We start from the raw sequence: 14,626 nt of genomic DNA, 5'->3' as shown, positions 1-14,626 counted from the left end.
ATGAAAAAGTGGCTTTGAAAATAAAGACTGGATGTCTAATACGCGACACGCAAACCGAAAGCGACATCTCAATATAAATTGATTTTGCCCTAATATGTAAGGCAAAAGATACTGAAATTACAAAAAATGTTGGCAAAGAGTGTAATTCAGTCACCTGAAACTGCAAAATGATACTCCAGATAAGTCCCAAGATTAGTTTTGCATTCCCATCAACAATATCATCACTACATATGTTGACGAGCTTCACCTGTGAAAAATAAACGCCATTTTATTTATCATTCAATAATCATTCTGCAGGATTAAACAAGATTCTACCGCTGAATGAAACCAGATCAGTTGCTATTCAAATGACGGCCTTAAACAAACCAAAGCTAATCTCATTAAATGACAGGGCCACAAAGGGAATGTAGCTCGTCCCAGTTGGGAAATGGCCAGCCTCCACTTCAGAAAGAGGGCTGCACTAGACGACTGAAATGAACATACTAGGACTATCGACATGGCGGGTGGAAGGTAAACTTGTCTGGTAAACTTGTCTTTTTAGTGGGGTGGTGCTAGAAGCAAGAATTATACCAATAATTGCGAAGTGTTCTGGCTTTGTTCTACACTCGTGTTGTAGGCTGGGTAAACATCCATTACATTAGAAAATCCATTCTTTTTCCCTTTTGAAACTTCTTATTTTAGTTTGTTAGCAAGAATAGGCTTTTAGGAATATAAATTGAAAAAACACGCATTAGCTGACTTCAAGGCTGTGAATAACACGCATTAGTTTCGTTGGAGAATAACCGTGGGCGCCGCAGAAAATTGAGTTGAGGCGTGAAGGCTCCAACGCAAACAATCCTGGTTTCGTTCTCAAACAACGAACATACAATGGTGTGCATATAGCAATGTCGGTGCCATTGGAATAAACTACATGTTTAATGAAATTATATCCGCACATTTGCCTTGAAATAAACAAGTGAAGTCTGAAATAAGAATTAATCAACTAACCAAAAGTCCGTCTTTAAGCGAAACAAGTAAAATGAAGAAATTTTTTCACACTGCGGTTACGTTATGAAGGGAGAGACTGAGTTGAATTGCCGTGAAGCTGAAGCAATGCGCATTTCTACAGAAATCTTGAACAATTGCCGTTACTTTGTAACAGAAAGCAGGCCGCTCTTTGACCTCCTACTTACATCGCTTTCCTCAGCGCTTCACCCATTCTTTTTGAGGAATTGGGTTCATAACTGATATTTTCTTGACACGTTTCACATATTGAGTAATCCAACACTATACCTTAATCCAGCTGATGACGACAAAAGTACGACATATCCAGTTTCTAACACTTTAAAAGTATGCCAAAAAACTTTGAATAAAATTGGACCCGGCTCAAAGAGATTTTAACCGAAACAAAGTCACGGATATAAATCAAAACTGGCATAGAAGTGGAGTTAGGCCCAAGGCTAAAATTGGAGGTTGACATTACAATTACGGGACAATAGCGGCTACTCTTGCCCCACGAGGAACAATCTCGAATACACTCTTACTAAATAAATTCAATAACTTGAAATGTTGAAGATAAGTCCGACTTACTCGAAGAAACTTAGTAATCATCCCTATTCAGAACAAAATTTGATGATTTGAACTCTCGATAATTAAGCAAACTGTGCTTTTTCTTAAAATATCAGATTATCGGATTTTAACTGTACATATGGCAAGCAGCTAATAAATAAAATGTGTGATCTCAAGATAAATTATTTACAGTTGAACTCGACTGGATTAATAAAGACCAACATTAAAAGCTCTTATAAGTACAACTAGACAAAACAAATGACAATACAATGTACTTGCAAGATTTTCAATTCGTAAAAATATCTGGGTTTATCTACGATTAGATTAATAAATCATTGAAAGCCTAGAATTTGATGCTATTTCTAATTGCAACGCAGCCCTTTCACAGCAATCAGTTATCTATCGAGATAGAAGCTCTGTTGGAAGAACGAAGCCTTCCCAGTTTTAATTTGAAAATGGAATTTTGGAAATGTAAGCAACTTGTGAAGTTTCTTATCTCCGTTGCATAGAAACCGAGCACATAACCTTTCGAAATTTAGTGACGAGATCGATTTTCTAGCACATTTGGTGGACCGCAAGCAAGTCCAAATGGTAACGACAAAACCTGGTGATTCTGAACGTGATAAAGAAAAGTTGAAACTTCCTCCGTACTAGCCAGGCAACGTAAAGAGGGTCTTTACACAGAGACAGTTGAATAACATGATCTTTTCTTGTCATAGGTTGTAAAGCTAGGATGAGCTCTTCACAAAACAGACGACTGGCTGAGTCAGATTAGTCATACTCAGCAACAATTCGCCGACAAACAATCGATGCGACTTGACTCAGCCAAGGCCTTGTTTCGGATAAACAATTCACCTTGTCACGAACTGAATTCTCTGCATTTCGCTTTACTACTTAGGCCGATACTGATCAGAATAATCAGCTAGATAAAGCATCCACAGAGGTCCATCACTGGAAAACGGTAGGTAGACCACACAAAGGAACAGTTGAAAATATACGACGGAATATAAGAACAGAAAGTTAGACATTGCAGCTTTGATAAATTAAATGACTTTCAAGAAACCCAATCCTAAAATGACCAGAAGGCATTAGGTTCCGTTTTTTTGCGCCTTTGAGATCTGATTATAACATATTAGTTAGGGCTATGCGCCAAAATATTGCCCCAATAACTCAAGCCCCCGGCTCATCGCCAATGTAAGAAGGGGTTCTATATTAATATCAGTCGGTACAATCACCAATGAAATATGCATCACAAAATTGTCATCGTAAGTGGCTCCATTACTTCGAAGGGTAGTCATAGCACATTTTCTCCTCCATATGCTAGAAACATTAACCATGGAAAAGAAGTTGTTCACGGAAACGAGGATTCAAATCTTATGGGCAACTGTCTTTTTACAAAGCAAAACCGAGTTAGAAATGACGCAGGGATCCACACGGGTTATATAAACAAGCTGCAAAAATAGCGACGCTTTGCAAATGAAAAAATACAAAAAACGCAGTTCTCTAAGGGCACTGATAGATTAGCCATGATAATTGCTAGAACTGCGCAAAACTTTCCTTATTCCCTTTGAACATATTTAGGACTTGCTTGGAACGTCACCTGATTTAGTATAATTATGATAAGAAACCATAGATCCTCAAATCATACCAGCTTATCAGTTGCGGTATAAATTAAACATTGATTCAGTTAAACCAACTGATAAAAGGCCCTTTTCAGACGCATTTTGAAAAATCAGGCGGCTGAAACACGAAAAGCTGACCATACTGCTCCTTGATTGTTCCATTCAAATTAGCTTTTGAGAGATAGCTTTATTCAAAGACTAATTATTCAAGTTTGCTTAAAAGGTTGTAGTAAGTTTCCAGAGAGGTTTTCGTCGCTTAGTCGGCCAATAAGCTGTATCTTTCCAAACCTTCCTAAAATCAGGTCATAAAATCTGTAGTCCAAGTGTGGTAACTTTTGTTTTCGGGGACCTTTCGTACGGTCATCAGCTATAAGACCACCGCCTTTTCTGGACACAGGTTTTTGCCTTAACATATTATCGACTATCGAGGTGGCAAAGAGATTAACCTCTTTTAGATCAATTCATGAATGACATTCAATAGAATGGCTTAGTGTTAACGTCATCCAAATTTCTAGAATGGTTGAATCTGGATAAAGAAAACCAATCGATAACTCTAAATGTGCGAAATTATTCGAGTATATTACAAATTGGCTGAGCACAGAGTCTTTCCCTATCAAATCACTGTGATTCGATCTTATGAACCAAAAGCCAAAACAAAAGTAAATCCATAAATAAGATTCAGATCTTTCATTGGCCATATCTCAGTCAAATTCAGGTCTAGAGGTACTTCGTGGTATTTTCACCTTATATGGTTCAGTTTCGAAAATTCTAGAAAAAATTTATGATTTCTTAACCTAGCCATTCTATATTTGTAATTCAAATTAATAATCGTTACTCTTTCAGCAATGACTGGCTACTTTTGGAGAACGGCTTGGACTAAACTTTGTGATTGAAAGATACCACGAAGTTAATCAATTCTATATCAAGAATCTAAACACCTAAAAGCTTGAATGGCCTCATTGGGTCAATAAAGTAGATACTGTGATAATATTGAAATCGCTTGGGTGAAGCAGTTAACAGGCCTAGCCAGTACTCGAGTAGGCTCAATTTTACAATGCAGTTCAATTTGGGAATCGCTGAAACACATAATAAAGAACGATTGAAAGAAGACGAAGAGACTCACGTGATATTCATCAAGTGTCTGGATAACTCGGTTTACATTGTTCAGCATATGAAGTCTCATTCGGCCTCTTTCACGTCGCTGAAATTCAGAACGAGATTCAAATCAGCTATTTTGAAAAGAAGGCCATTATTCAGATAGCTAGTCGTCAATTAGATAATGTTATTGCTTATCAAATATCCTAATATCTGCGGTGTGAACCCATTTCAACCAACGCTCTTTTGAGCGAAGACTGAAACCATGATGACAACAGCTGAACGCAATACACCACAAAAACTCTGAAAATGCAACATGCTGACAAAAACATTTACAACGCAGTGGTCATCAGAAATTCCACATATTACGAAAATACGAAATTGATATATAAATATATTGACATCAGGAGCTCTATATATAAATTTTCAAAATTCTGAACCGACAGCTATGTGAAACTTCTCTCAATTTTTCAAATTTTTTACAATTTTTTTTATTTCCTGAAATTTTATTCCCTTACTTACGAAAACCCTGAAATTTTTAAAAAGCATCTTCGTAAAAATTTGAAATTAAATAAAAAAATATGAATAAAACAGCATAAACGCAAAAAAGCAGCAAATGAAATGATTTATTTTATGACGACACCCTTAAAGAGTGAGTCTTGCCCTTTTTGTCGGCAAAAATAATTCCTGTACCCCTCTGAACATTATTTTTGGCTTCGCTCCAGCTTAAAATTCCAATGATAGACTACAGTGGATCTCCACGAGACGGACTTCTGTGGGAACACAGATATTGTCCGTTCTAAAAGGTGTTCATTGTCTGAAACTTTGACAGCAAAGAAGACAGGACGTAAATTTTTGTTCACCATCAGATTTAGCATCATTTAAGATGTCTGTGACGTCGGAGAAAGAATACTACTGTCACTTACCAATCGCTTTCCAGTCAGGACTTCAAGAAGCGCAAGAAGTATTGTACCATCTTGTAGATCTTTGACAACATCTACCACCTCGTATTCTTTGCCACCCTGATTGAAAAGACATGTCTTAAGTGTATCAATATCTTAGCAAACCAACAAGAACAATTTCTTTGTCAGAAAGCCCTTTTGGCAAACTACATTGAAACAAAACCACCACTATTTCATATGGTAGCAAAACTGTGAAGAGAATCGTCAGAAAAGAGCACGAGTACGAGTGAACGCACACATGGAGGGCTGGTTTCTTTGCTAGACTTCTGGTTTTTGTTAGCGAGCAATGGGCGAAAGATATGACAGCTCCTAAGTTTTTTCTTATTGCAGGATTTTTCTAATTGGCAGGTTTGTTTTTTAAAATGAACTCACAACGCAATTCTAATTATATTTCTCAACAGACTGCTAAATTGTTCCAGATAAAATTTAAATTTTATGCTATAATATGAATAATTTGTACTGGTCCATTGAATAAACGCCCCTTTTAACACATGCTCCCCCCCCCCCTCTCAAACATTCAGCCAGTTAGGAGGGGCATTTTAATAAATTCATTTGTATCCTAACGTATTCAAATCTAAAACTTTAAACCTTATTTGCTATAGTTGACACTTGAAAACGTTTTGATACGAATATAAGTAGCCATAAGAAATAACTATCTGAATAACTTAGAATTATTTCATTAGAAAATGGTCTAGCCTTTACTTTAAATGTTAGGCTCAAAGAGAGTTCTCAATACAATTTTCACGATTATTTAATAAGAAACCCCCTGTAATGTCAGCCGCATCAATTATTTCAAAAACTTAAAACATAATAGCGTATATGAGAGGATAAACGGAATGCTACGTAGAAAAGACTAACGAATAAGCGTATTTTGGTATGAAACAGACTGATCAGCGATGAAAATGAAAGAGATTGTGATGCCAACCACAAACTGGTGGCTAAGAATGGATACGAATCAGACTGGAAAGAATGGCGAAGCGTAGAAATAATAGCGAGATTAATAACGCAGGCTAGAGAATAATGTTCTATGAGAAAATCAACTTCTGCATAGACCAAGTGGCCTAGTGATGTTGAACCACTGAACTAAAAAAAGACTGGATCGAGCTTCTCCAGCCCAGCGTTGATTCCACATTACAGCGTCCACGCTGGGACCTCCCCGTGTCGCTTGAGACTTAAGAGCATTCATGTTGCTTTTAGTTAAAATAGTTTATCACAAAAGATTCAAATTAACCATTGAAACAAGAACTTGAAGCCTTAGTAGGTGACTTTAAAAGTTTTTCCCATGGTATTTAGCTTATGTATGGGAGAATCCACTTTTCACTAATTTTCCAAAGTTTATTTCTAGTTAGTCTATTTAAGGACTCAATGAGTCCTTCACTTCTTGCGTCACCAAAAGCCAAGCTCTGTATACCGTTTTACTCATGGCAGCCCTTAACCTTAGGTTTGAGTGGTCCCAACATAGAAAGACTGAATGAAATCATGCGCGCTTCCTGACGCTGATATACAAGAACAGTAGGTTGTTCGATCCAGTCCTTTTCTGATACCAGTGTTGGAACGTGAAACTTCAAACTTCTTGAGGATACGCTGAAGTAACATAAAAGGTTTTTTGTAAGAAAAGAATGGGACTGACCTTGTGAAGCTGGTAGTTAATCCATTTCGCAAATGTTTTCTTTTGCATTCCCGCCCGCTCATCTGCAAAAATTCAAAACGACATAAGGCTAGCGTTGCATAAAGATTAAAATCTTGCAAAGTACACAAGTAAAGAATTTGAGGTAGTACAAAAGTGATGAAAAAACCACCATCCGTAGATATATTTGTTTAAATTGATAAATTAAGATGATAGGATTTCATATTTATTTATTGCGGCAACTTTCAATGAAAATTTAAAAACAAACTATTTGAGTTGCAAAAAGCTTTGACCTTGACAAAATGAGTCGATCTTTTATAGAAAAATTCCGACGAAATTCAATATTTTTCCAAATTAAATTTCATTGTAGCATTAAATTTCACGGTTCTTGACAATCTGTTGCATCGCCTCCACTCAAATAGCATATCAGCTGCTATCATTAGTTCTCAGAAATGATTTTTAGGGTGGCTTAGCAAAGCCCGAGCCATAGAGGAGACGTGCCCCCCCCCAAATTTTTTGCTAATTAAAGTGAAATCAGCTCAAATTATCAATTTAGATAAAACTATAGGCTACAACAAACTGACTGAATTAAAGTCCACAAGTAAAACAGCGTCAGTAAAATTTCTGTCACATTTGTGATTAGAGCGGGTAAGAGAAAACTTTCTTTACATTGCTGGCCCATCCAGTTATGGATCATTAACACGGGTCCTGCTTAGTATAGAGGGAGGCTTATTCCGAACGCATGCGTCTGTTGGTATGCTCGATTCCTATTTCCTTGTCATAAATGCAAACATAGAAGTTAAAGTTAGTGTTTTAGTTTAGTTTCAGTTTAGTTTTCATAGACAAATACAAATCTAATACAATACAGATTCAACACTACCTACCTTTAATAAAGAAGACAATAAGACATGTTACACAACAATAAAACATGTTACACTACGGTATAAATGAATTTGAAGGGGAGCAAAAAACGTTTTTTATGAAAGAAGTTTGTTAAACCGAGGGTTTGTTTCACCAGTGCAACTGTAGGAGAGGGCCTAAAGCTGATACCTACAGCATACACTTGGCAACTTGGCACCGTTTTGCAAATACTTCTTTCTCGGGTACCATAGAAGGATACCTTACTCCATCTAAATACTGTTTACCAGCTAAGCTGATTGGACAGCCCAACGAAACAATAATTGAAAAGGGGTCAGCCCAACGAAACAATTATAGAATGAAAGCTGCCAGAGATATATAGGTAACTGCACGGAAAACTGGCTTATTCTGAGACTGAATCACTGAATCCACCCCTCTGAGGCAGCTTATCCTTAAAGGACGACACTCATCGCAGTACAGAGATATCAAACTATGCATAAAATACGACTGTGTAAAGAACTTATAGTATCCCAACCATGGAAAAGCAGCTCTGGAATGTTGAGATGCAAAGAGCCATTATCTTGTTAATAAAAAAAGGCTGAGCTATGAAGACGATGGACAACACACATGTTTAACATAACTAAAGAGATCGTGGTTCTTAAGACAGCAAATATCCATCGTGGTATCAGACATCTTCCTGCATTGGATTATACACCCGATAAGTCAATGCAGCTGACTGATAGTTCGAGCAAAAGCTGTTATTTATATCTAGGACCCGTTCAATAGATCTGTTCAAAAAACTCCCATATCAGGGCTCACATTAACTCTGTGCCAGGTCCCTATCAGGAAACTAGATCGATACCGTAAATCCTCAATTTAGACCCATTCAATTCCCTTCACGACCAGCACTGAAAATCTGATGCGTTTCCAATTCGCAAAAGCAAGAGACGACATTACGTACTATGTTAACAATGCAACAAATTTCAGCACTCGCTCTTTCCTAAGTGTTTCTTGATTTTCATGTCATTAATTTTATCATTTGGGATCCTATAAAGGGTAATTTTCCAAGCTGGGAAAAAGTTTAATTCAGGTTGTCATGAAAGTCTAGAGTTCTGCTCGGAAAATGTATCTCAAAAACTTAAAAAGCTATTTAAAATTCACTGCACTCCTCCTCCCCCAATCCCCAACCCCTCACGTAAAAAGCTCAGTTACTGCCACTCTATCAAAGGGTTATTCATGAACTGGCAGATTGAATGATTTTTCAGTTCTTTAGTCACGTATTTTGATTAACAAATTAGTTTCAGAGATCAACTGACAGTCAAAAATGTATTTTGAAAAGGCATTTCAAAGACATTTTGCTCTTTTCTGACCATGATTGCAGCACAACCCTTAGAATCGACAAACCAATGTTTTGCTAACATGCATTACGTGGCTCGGAACTTTCAATGGGAAATTTCGTAAACAGAACCGACAGCTACCTTTCTGGGTTGGCGGGCCAAAACGAACAAAAAGATAAAAAATGGCTTTAAATACACTGTTGAAATTAAAAGAAACCAAAATTGCCATTAAAAGAATATTAGAGGTCATGGGCGATGGAGATGGACTGAAAGGGCTGCAGCCCCCTCCCCCTTCCCCCCTTAATCAGGCAACATTGATCGAAATGTTCCATTCGGGTAGTTCCATCTAAATGAAGCAATGATAATCTGTTTGTGTATCATGCAAGACATTGTTTGTAGGATAAAGGAACCCTCTTTCAAATCTATCGGCTGCTACAGAGACATTGGAGAAATGCAAATGAATTGATGGGAGTGGTGGGATGGGGTGGGTTGGGTTGGGTAGGCAGACCTTTCACAAGAGTCTGTAGACTTTGGCGACACCCCAAGGGACCACACTTTAGAACCAGTGTACGCCACTGCGAAGTCCCAATCCACTGTGTGCGGCCTAACGACAAAATGGCACTTGCAAGCTCAGTGCCTCCGATGAAAGGGAGCCGGGGAGCCATGGCCCCCCACTTTTTTGGAAATCAATAGATCTTTTTTCAAAATCGTTATTTATGATGGTTAAAATTTCCCTTGGCCCCTTCACTTTTCAACCTGCGTCGGAGCCCATGAAGCTAAAGATATTAACAAATACAAAAAGTTGTTAATATCTTTAACTCTTGAGAAACTTTAAACCCCTGATTTCTCGACACTCTTGTCCTAAATATATATGAGTACCCCCTGAGAGTTATACACATGAGGATATTATACAAATGAGAAGGGGCAGGCCTGAATAACTGAACGACAAAATTTCTTCAAGTTGCTTGTTTTCTACTGCGGAACCATCAAATCTCTTTACATATTTCATGGTGATAAAAAGGTACCCGACTTGAAAACCTAATTATTCATTAATACGACGACTTATTAATCTAAATTTTGTCAATAGCATTGCCTGCTGCTCCATTCCAAAACAACACAGTTGGTCACAAATTGTGAAATCACAACATCCTTTTCAAGCCAGCAGGGGTTGTCGAGTAAAGATTTGGAAAACAGAATTGACAAGAAAGCTTATAAATATAGTTCTGCAATCTGCATTCTGTATTTTATCGCGGATTTTACAACAATATTTGCATTCTAGAATGCCCCACAAAATATCGACAGCTGGCAAAAGACGTTTTCTAGCCACCAGATTATGTCGAAATCACACGATGATCTAACAAAAAAATGAAATTCAAACACATATAGGAAAAAATTTGTATGCTATAATATACGGTATCACCTTCAAAATAATGTTTGTTTATTGATGCACTAAACATAAATGCTGGAATCTTGAAAAGTTCGAATTTTCAAATGTTTGCGTTCAATTTCAAACCAAGTAGCTCAATTGTGTAATTCTTCGACATAAAATTATACCAAAGAAAGAAAATAAGACTATATCCTTAAGGTAGGTAATGTACAACTCAACTCATTTTTTTTCACTGAGACTAGGGCAAAGGGTGAAATTGCTCCTTGGCTTTTGGCAACAAAATTAAAATTTTGGGAGTCAGCTAAAGTTATGGCTTGTGAATCATGATCATGTTGTGACCAAAGGAGTAGGATGGGGCATTGCTACAACATACATTGCTCCAACATACAGTGGTCAAAATTCTTTAAAAATACTTCTCAAGTGTTAATTTCTAGGAAAATTTGTGCAAAACAATTAATGTTTACTGCTAGCAATATCAACCTTGCTTTTGGGATATCAACCTTCTTAACAAAAATAAAGTGTCCCAAATAACTGAAGGACCTTCCCCCAAACCTTCTTTTGTTATTGTGATTCACTTTACTTACTCTTTTTAAATAGCTAGCTATTATTGGTCAACGTATAGTTATAATTTTATTATTGGTTAACAGGGACTACCAGTTCCAATTTATAAGGCAACCTCTTGTTTGTATTCAGTGGAGGTTTTAGCAGCATTCAGAAGGGCCATGGCCCTAGGCCCTATGCTTTATTGTAGCCAGAAGGGGCCTACAGCTTCAAAACAAATTGAAGGGCCCAACCGATATTTTCAGCCCAGGCCTGAAGTCTCTAAAACCACCACTGTTTGAATTAAAGAAAAAAATTAAAGTACATGTACATCAGAGTTACTCTCCATTCAAGAGTGGGAGCTGCTATCTGGAGGGCAATTATACAAGGCTATGACAGGAAGAAGAAAATTTCGGGCAAATAGTCATTTGAGCACTGTCTTGTAGTATCCTTTACAAGCAAAAAGTTCTGTCTGCAGAAATAGTCCCAGTAATCTATTAATTGAAGGAACTGGAAAAACCCTTCTAAAGCTTTGTTGTTCTGAATCAAAATAAATACTTGAGCTAACTGTCTACCAAATTATACCCAACATCAATTTTTTCTAAATTTGTAGACTATCAAACAAGATTTTTAGGATACTTGGAATCATCTTTTGCATAGAAAAAGAAATTGTTATTTGCAAGATTGGTTTTGAACAGACACACAATTTTATAAACAGAGAAAATATCTCTTGCCATTACAATCAAACCATTGCTATGAGAATTTTCAATTGCATTTTGACTAGCAGGATTGGATGGGAGATATTTTTGAAAAAGAAAACTGAATCCTTTGAATTGACAGACAGAACACTCCCCATGGTCAGAAGTAAAACACAGCTTAAAGACAATCAAGTATCTAAAAATTGTTAATCTAATGTCAGGAGAGATTACACTAAATTCCTTGTGAGTTTCTTGGTATCCAGGGGTGACAAGTTTAAATCAGGCATTCAAAAAATTCAGACTTTAAAGATAAAATTTGATGACATTCAAATGAAAAATGGATAGCTGCCAAGATTATTTAAAAGATTGAAAGACTAGAAAAGATGACTACACGTGTTGAAAAGTGGGGGGTGGGGGGTCAAGGGAGAATTTAACACCAATTTAACACTTTAAAAAAGCTCTATTGTTTTGCATAAAAGAGGGGGGCCAAAGCAATTATTTACAACAAATCCAAACCTGGGACCCTAATAACTATAATCTGTTGAATTCATATAACATGTTAAGAGTTTGCAACAGGCATTGAAATTAAGAAAAATTTGGTACTTGCACCATCAAGGTCTTTGTGCTGTGGCCAAGGCCCTAGTTGACTTTGCTTAAATGGGAATAGGAGAATAAATGAAGAAATTTCACCTCTTTTTGTGGTAAAAATGTAACATGAATGTGACTTTTTTACTGCATTAATAGGCCAGGTGTAAACAAAGTTTCCCGAAAAAAGCTGCAAATTTCACTAGGAAACTCGATTTCAACTGAACTTGACATTTAAAAGGAACCAGTTTCATCTTTATGGCAAGTTAGCTAAAATATCCAACATGGTTTCTCTGTGGATAAGATTGTTTAATTTTCATAATTGTTGATATTTTCTTCTCTTTGTCAGTGCACAGAGACATGTAGCTGTCCAGCTACATATGGTTATTGGTTTTCTGGTACACAAATGTGGTACACAGAAACTATACTCTGCAAAACATGCAGTTTGCTACTTGTTAATATTTTTCACCTTGATTAAAAAATTTCACCAATTAAAAAAAACCGTCTTTCTATACCATTTTTGTTTTTTTTAAGTATCAATTCGTCCTAAAAACAGACTTGAAGAAATTTACTGGATCAGTTTAAATGATAAAAAAAATGCAAAATAATATGTAAGCCTCTCATGAATAAATAATAAAAAGCATTTCAAATGTCACCAACAGAACATAAAATTGACAAAAATTTCAGAAAATGCTCTAAGCATATTAAAAGAAAATAACCTGCAATTTAATTTGAACTTATTGTGGTTTAATTTATAATAATAAACAAATTTTGTATACACTGCAAGTTGTTTGGGTGAAAAATGACTGCCAAGACTAGATGTTAAAATGGAAAACTTGCAAGCGATATGTTTTGATTGTGTTTTCAGACCTATAAATATGCATGTTGGTTTAACTGTTTGCAAAACCGGAGGTACGATCGATTGTGCATTAGTTCCAATGCAGATGCTTAACACATGAGAATGTTTGCTATTTTTTTTTATAATTCAAATTTGGTGTAAAACAAACGACCGTTTTAAACGTTACGGCTCTCTTATCTAATTTGCACTCAACACTGATTTTGCAACACAGGCATATCGTGGTCACACCATCGAACCTCCATTTGTGTTGTGTGCAGCTTTGTTTAGTTCAGTATTATCAATTCGATCTGTTCAATACAGACAAATACCTTTGTCCTGCATTTTAATCGCAAGAACATAAGCAAGGTATATATAGAAAGATATTCGCACATAGGTCGACTTCTTCAGATGTAAATAAGTAAAGAAACAGCATTTGTCCTGGAGGGGCAAACTTTTTCTGGAAGGCTTATAGATAGCTGAACAATAAAACCAAACATTTAACACATTAAATCACTGGCATATATCATTTAACAAATTATTAATTCTTCCCTGAAAGGATTCAATTTCGCAAACCACGAACTCTCATTTTGCATTTTACATAAACAACAGTAGTACTGGTTTAGGACATAGGGTGGTACAGACACAAATGGGCTGACAAGCCCTTTTCCGGAGAGGAGTTCTTTCGCATAAAACTTAGCCACATTAGCTCTGTTATATGAACTTAAAAATACAAATACCTTGTTTCTGTCGCCACTGTAAAGTGTCGCACTCTCCTTCAGTCTGGCTTTCATCGTGGCTAGAATAGCTATAATCTGAATAGGACAATGTGTGCGCCATATTCCTATGGCCTAAGTGTCTGGCTAACTTCACTTGTAATAGGAGCTTTCACTGATAGTACTTGAATTTCATCAGTGTATTTGCCTTCCGTGATACCGCGTTTGCTCTTCTCTCCCCGCTAATTAGTTTGTCCGTGAAACTGTTCTTTCTACCTGTAAAATGTATACTCCAGGTGTCACTTCCTAGCCATTCATCATTTATTTACCTCATTAAGAATGCGCAGTTTACTGATGTTTGGCACCGTATCGTTATCCGAAATTAATCGAGAGATTATAAACGATCCAAACGTTGAAATTAAAATCAAAGATATTTGATTCGGCCCACGAAGCAACTTCTCGTATTACTCAAACGCCGAATCTCCGGCCAGTGCCAGTGGTCTTTGGGCGTGTTTATTGGGAGACAAGAACTGGGATACAAAGATCGATAGACAAAAACATTTCAAGCATGACCTCTCATCTGTATACACTAGTGATAAAACACTAATTCAAATGGCATGTAGAAAGTCGAATTCCATTCCATTATGACCACATTGCAGATGGAATGTGTTCGGGGGGATTCGTTTCAGCATATTTTGTGGGGAATTAGGGGATACTTTTGGCAGGATTGTTAAACCATCAAGTTAAAAGTCAAGAGATCGCACCAATACTGCTCTTTTTCTCTCATACTGACAAAAGGTAATCAAATGAGGCATA

The 14,626-nt window shown here is 36.7% G+C and overlaps 1 protein-coding gene across 1 annotated transcript in view; it reads right to left on the bottom strand.

The window, feature by feature from the left end:
• The window catches only part of LOC135685489 (dystrophin), a 102,794-nt gene extending 88,451 nt beyond the window's left edge, over positions 1–14,343 (bottom strand). Inside the window, exons 1-5 of the mRNA XM_065201454.2 lie at positions 13,835–14,343; positions 6,858–6,919; positions 5,192–5,287; positions 4,294–4,371; positions 155–247 (exon numbers count right to left, since the gene is read on the bottom strand). Coding sequence (XP_065057526.2) covers positions 155–247; positions 4,294–4,371; positions 5,192–5,287; positions 6,858–6,919; positions 13,835–13,934 — 429 coding nt within the window. The 5' untranslated portion in view covers positions 13,935–14,343. The remainder of the gene's footprint in view (positions 1–154; positions 248–4,293; positions 4,372–5,191; positions 5,288–6,857; positions 6,920–13,834) is intronic.
• Between the last annotated feature and the right edge of the window lie 283 nt (positions 14,344–14,626).

Source organism: Rhopilema esculentum, chromosome 15 (assembly GCF_057945365.1).
Source record: "Rhopilema esculentum isolate cy_ngs chromosome 15, ASM5794536v1, whole genome shotgun sequence".
Taxonomy (NCBI): domain Eukaryota; kingdom Metazoa; phylum Cnidaria; class Scyphozoa; order Rhizostomeae; family Rhizostomatidae; genus Rhopilema; species Rhopilema esculentum.
The sequence above is the reverse complement of the archived record's forward strand: the minus strand, read 5'-3'. Positions and strand labels throughout refer to the sequence as shown.